The 4,528-nt window shown below is 58.1% G+C and overlaps 1 protein-coding gene across 1 annotated transcript; it reads right to left on the bottom strand.

Moving 5' to 3' along the window:
• Positions 1-245: 245 nt before the first annotated feature.
• Positions 246-1,840, bottom strand: PPP1R27 (protein phosphatase 1 regulatory subunit 27). Its single transcript, XM_017879249.1, has 3 exons — positions 1,532-1,840; positions 1,272-1,422; positions 246-605 (listed from the first exon to the last, which is right to left on the bottom strand). Exons 1-3 carry the CDS (start codon positions 1,719-1,721, stop codon positions 482-484), a joined length of 465 nt encoding a protein of 154 aa, XP_017734738.1. The 5' UTR covers positions 1,722-1,840; the 3' UTR covers positions 246-481.
• Positions 1,841-4,528: the final 2,688 nt, after the last annotated feature.

The following is a 4,528-nucleotide window of genomic DNA, read 5'->3' as shown; positions in this document are numbered from 1 at the left end:
CCCGCCGCCACCGCCTCTTCCAGCTGGGAGGCCCCGCCGGAAGTGACGCCACCGCCGGCTGCGCAGGCGCAGACGCAGCGCGCTCCAACGTGACCACCCGGCACGCGGAGGGCGGGGGCGGCCGGGATTCCCGGGCGGGGTCGGGGCTCCTGGCGGCAGCTCTGGGCCGCCCCGGCCTGGACGGTGAGCGGCGCTGGCCACGGGCAGCAGCTGGAGCCCAGTAATCAGGACACCACCACAAGCACCACCTGTGTAGACCCAGGCCCCCTCACCTGGGAGTCACGTTTATTGAAAAAGTAAAAAGTGGCACAGTAAAAAATTCACCTGGAGACAAAGCCAGGCCTAGGAGGGGTGGCGGGGTCGTGGAGGGACGGGTCCGGCCGCCCCTGGCCCACGGGTGGGGCACGTGCTGGCCCCTGGGCGACGCGCGGCTTCCCCAGGGAGGCGGCCCTGGGCGCGGGGGCGGGCGGGCAGAGCTGGCTCAGTCCATCGTGGCCCCTTTGAAGAGCTCCACCAGCTCCTTGAAGTCCGGGTCGATGAGGTCGGAGGGCAGGTCACCATCGTCGTTGGCTGCGTCCCTGTCCGCTCCCAGGGAGATAAGGTACCTGGGGTGCAAAGGTCGCCCTGGCTGAAGCGGGGAGGAGCCGGGAGAGTGCTCGCCCCCACCCAGGTCAGAGGGGCAGAGTCCTGGGGTCACCTGTGTGTCCCCCACCTTCGGGTCTCAAGGTCCGGGTAGGGTGAAGAGGAAGAAACCTGACCCTTTGGAAGCTGTGGCCAGCTTTTCAAGTTGGCTCTATTGAGGACAAGGGCAGAAACAGGATTCCAGAAGCTTTTAGGGTTTGTAGGGTTCTTTTTTTGTTATTGTTGCTGCTGTTTTTAGAGACAGAGTTTCGCTCTTATCACCCAGGCTGGAGTGCAATGGCATGATCTCCACTCACGGCAACCTCCGCCTCCCGGGTTCAAGCGATTCTCCTGCCTCAGCCTTGAGTAGCTGGGATTACAGGCATGCGCCACCACGCCCGGCTAATTTTGTATTTTTAGTAGTGAAGGGGTTTCTCCATGTTGGGCAGGGTGGTCACGAACTCCTGACCTCAGGTGATCCGCCCACCTCAGGCTCCCAAAGGGCTGGGATTACAGGCCTGAGGCACCACGCTCAGTCTGTATGGTTCTTGCCTACACCACCAGGATCACATTTTGGGGCCCACATCCTGGGGGCCCACTGAGGCCTGGAGGGGTCGACTTCAACCCTGTGTAGACCCAGGTCCCCTCACCTGGCTATGTCGGGGTACCCATCGCTGCAGGCAATGTGCAGGGGTGTCCAGCCCTCCTCATCTCGCTGGTGAATGTCCGCTCCGTATTTGACCAGCAGCTTCACGCATTCCAGGTTTCCAGAGAGCACGGCTTCATGCAAGGCGGCCAGGCCTGGGCAGGGAGGAAGGGAGGGGTCAAGACGGAGCCTCAGGTCGGGTCCTCCTTGCTGGCTTCCCCACCACCCCACAGCCCCTGGCCAGCTCTTCCAGGGCTTGCTCACCTGAGGGATGTATTGTGGCCAGGGAGACTTTCTGAGCCCGGATGAAACGCCTCACCTGCTCCAGGTCACCCTGACGGATGTGGTCCAAGAACAGGACATCATTAGGGAAACGCACGCTGCGATCAGCCAGCATCCGCCGCCGCCGCTGCCGTGGGCTGTAGCGGGCATAGCGGGCAGCTCTGCTAGGCATCTTGGGTGCTGTGGGGCAGGCTGCCCCTGGGGACCGTACTGCGCTGGGGTTAATAATGTGTCCGGCCCCGACCAGATCAGCTTGAGGGCTCCTGTCGGTCGAGCCCCGGCCTCTGACTTGCTTATATAGGGCTCAGGGGCTATATAAAGCTGCATGGTCATCCTCCCCGGCGCGAGGGGCTGAAACTGAGCTGCACCCCCGCCCCGCGCCCCAGATCATGTTTAGTGACTCATCTTTCAGCCCACCTGTCACCGTGCCCGGCCAAAGGGGTCAGATCATTCCTGCCTGTCGCTCCCTGCCACACAGCTGGACCTAGAAGGTGCCTTACCGAGGGTGGGAGGAGGCACTGGTGCAGAGCCCATGAGATAGCTAGGAATGTGAGGTCAAGGGCACAGTAGGTACGAAGGTCATTGGAAGGGCTTGCTATCTACCTCCTGGAGAGTGAGGGGCGGCCACCCCCTTCACATCTGCAGAAGCACAAGTCCACTGTGCCATGGGGAAACAGGTCTGAGCCCCAGCGGCCACCCTATCTGCATCTACAGAAGCACGGGTCCACTGTGCCATGGGGAAACAGGCCTGAGCCCCTCCGTCTCCCTACCTGTCAGTTTTCACCTTCTAGCGTGGCTTGCCTCACAGTAGTTTTCCCAAAACTACTCTGATGCACGAGGTGGGTGGATCACAAGGTCAGGAGATTGAGACCATCCTGGCTAACACGGTGAAACCCCGTCTCTACTAAAAATACGAAAAAACTAGCCGGGCGTGATGGTGGGCGCCTGTAGTCCCAGCTACTTGGGAGGCTGAGGCAGGAGAATGGCGTGAACCCAGGAGGCGGAGCTTGCAGTGAGCTCGAGATCACGCCACTGCACTCCAGCCTGGGCAACAAAAACTACTCTGATGGTGCTGCCTCCTGCTCAGAAACCCCCCAGGCATCCTTGGCTGGGATCTCAGTGCCTCAGGCTTCCTGCTCAGTCAGTCCTGCGACCCTTCCTCCCCATGCCTGGCTCCTCTGCCGCACATCCCTGCAGGGGCAGGGTGTTCTCTACACACTCATGGGTTCACCCTGCACGGTGTCTCTGCATTCCAGGTTTGACACACGTACTCACACTTAAGGTGGTGTCCAGTTTGCTCTCCATGTTCAGGGACCATCACACCCTGGGTGGTGTGCTCTCTCTGCCCTGCCCGTGTGATCTTACTTCTAGAAGAACAGCCAAGGGATTTATTTGTTTATTTATTTTAATTTTTTTTTTTTTTAAGATGGAGTCTCGCTTCGTCACCCAGGCTGGAGTGCAGTGGCGCAATCTCGGCTCACTGCAAGCTCTGCCTCCTGGGTTCACGCCATTCTCCTGCCTCAGCCTCCCAAGTAGCTGGGACTACAGGCGCCCGCCATCACGCCCAGCTAATTTTTTCTTATTTTTAGTAGAGACGGGGTTTCACCGTGTTAGCCAGGATGGTCTCGATCTCCTGACCTCGTGATCCGCCCGCCTCGGCCTCCCAAAGTGCTGGGATTACAGGCGTGAGCCACCGCACCCAGCCAAGGGAATTTTTAAAACTCATGTTCCAACAGGCTCTTCACTGCTGGCTGCCTTTACTTTTGCAACAGCCCCAGTGGAGGTCCAAAGTGGGGCTTGGACTACAGGACGTGAGCAAGTGGATGGGACCGGACACAGACACAGAGTTGACCAGGGAGGTCTTTGTGATCAGGGACAGCCATTGATTGTGCTGGGAACACTGCAGCACTTGAAGCTGGCTGGATGAGTCCGCTGGGGCTGTCTTGACAGACCACAGACTGAGTGGCTTAAAAAAACATGATCGGCCAGGTGCAGTGGCTCACCCCTGTAATCCCAAAACTTTGGGAGGCCGAGGTAGGTGGATCACCTGAGGTCAGGTGTTCGAGATCAGCCTGACCAACCTGGTGAAACCCTGTCTCTACTAAATATACAAAAAATTAGCCGGGCGTGGTGGCGGGCGCCTGTAGTCTTAGCTACTACTCGGGAGGCTGAGGCAGGAGAATGGTGTGAACCCGGGAGGCGGAGCTTGTAGTGAGCCGAGATCGCACCACTGCACTCCAGCCTAGGCAACAGAGCAAGACTCCATCTCAAAAAACAAAACAAAACAAAACAAAACAAAAAAAACTCTGGTCCTTCCCAGAGGTCTGGAAGCTGAAGTCTGGAATCCGGGTTTCAACAGGGCAGGTTCCTCCTGAGGCTCTGAGGAGCGTCTGTCTCAGGCCTCTCCCCAGTTTCCAGTGCTGCTGGCAATCCTGGTGTCCTTGGCTCTGGCAGCATCGCCACGATCTCGGCCTTCATCTCCGCGGTGTTCTCCCAGCCTTTGTCACTGTTCACATCTCCCCCTTGTATAAGGATATCAGTCGTAGTTGGGTATTGCCTCATCTTAACCAGTGACTTCTGCAAGCACCCTATTTCCAAACAACTGTCACATTCTGAGGTCTTGAGGGCTAGGACTTCAACGTTAATTAAGGAGACACATGCGTCAACCCGTAATGCTGGTAAAACCTTGCAGGTGGTCACTAAAGGCCTGAATAAGGACAGAACCAAGACTGGCCAGCAACTCTTTGCAGGGGCAGAGGAGCTGGGCCACCAACAGCCTTGCATCATTAAGCTGATCTGCATCCAATGAAATCAAATCAGCAAACATATTAGACACCTCTAGGTGCAAAGCCTTGGCCAAATGCTATGGGAGGGCTGGGCGCAATGGCTCATGCCTGTAATCCCGGCACTTTGGGAAGCCAAGACTGGAGGGTCAGTTGAAGCGAGGGGTTTAAAAAGACCAGCCTTGGCCGGGCGCGG

This window comes from Rhinopithecus bieti, unplaced genomic scaffold (genome assembly GCF_001698545.2).
Source record: "Rhinopithecus bieti isolate Rb0 unplaced genomic scaffold, ASM169854v2 scaffold_9899, whole genome shotgun sequence".
Lineage (NCBI taxonomy): Eukaryota > Metazoa > Chordata > Mammalia > Primates > Cercopithecidae > Rhinopithecus > Rhinopithecus bieti.
The sequence above is the reverse complement of the archived record's forward strand: the minus strand, read 5'-3'. Positions and strand labels throughout refer to the sequence as shown.

What these genes read in the sequence shown, in the direction of transcription:
- PPP1R27 (XM_017879249.1), bottom strand. Translation starts at nt 1,721, where the DNA reads ATGCCTAGCAGAGCTGCCCGCTATGCCCGCTACAGCCCACGGCAGCGG. An exon ending in GGCCACAATACATCCCTCAG is followed by an intron (nt 1,423 to 1,531) that starts GTGAGCAAGCCC and finishes CTCCCTGCCCAG; the next exon opens with GCCTGGCCGCCTTGCATGAA. An exon ending in GGGTACCCCGACATAGCCAG is followed by an intron (nt 606 to 1,271) that starts GTGAGGGGACCT and finishes TTTGCACCCCAG; the next exon opens with GTACCTTATCTCCCTGGGAG.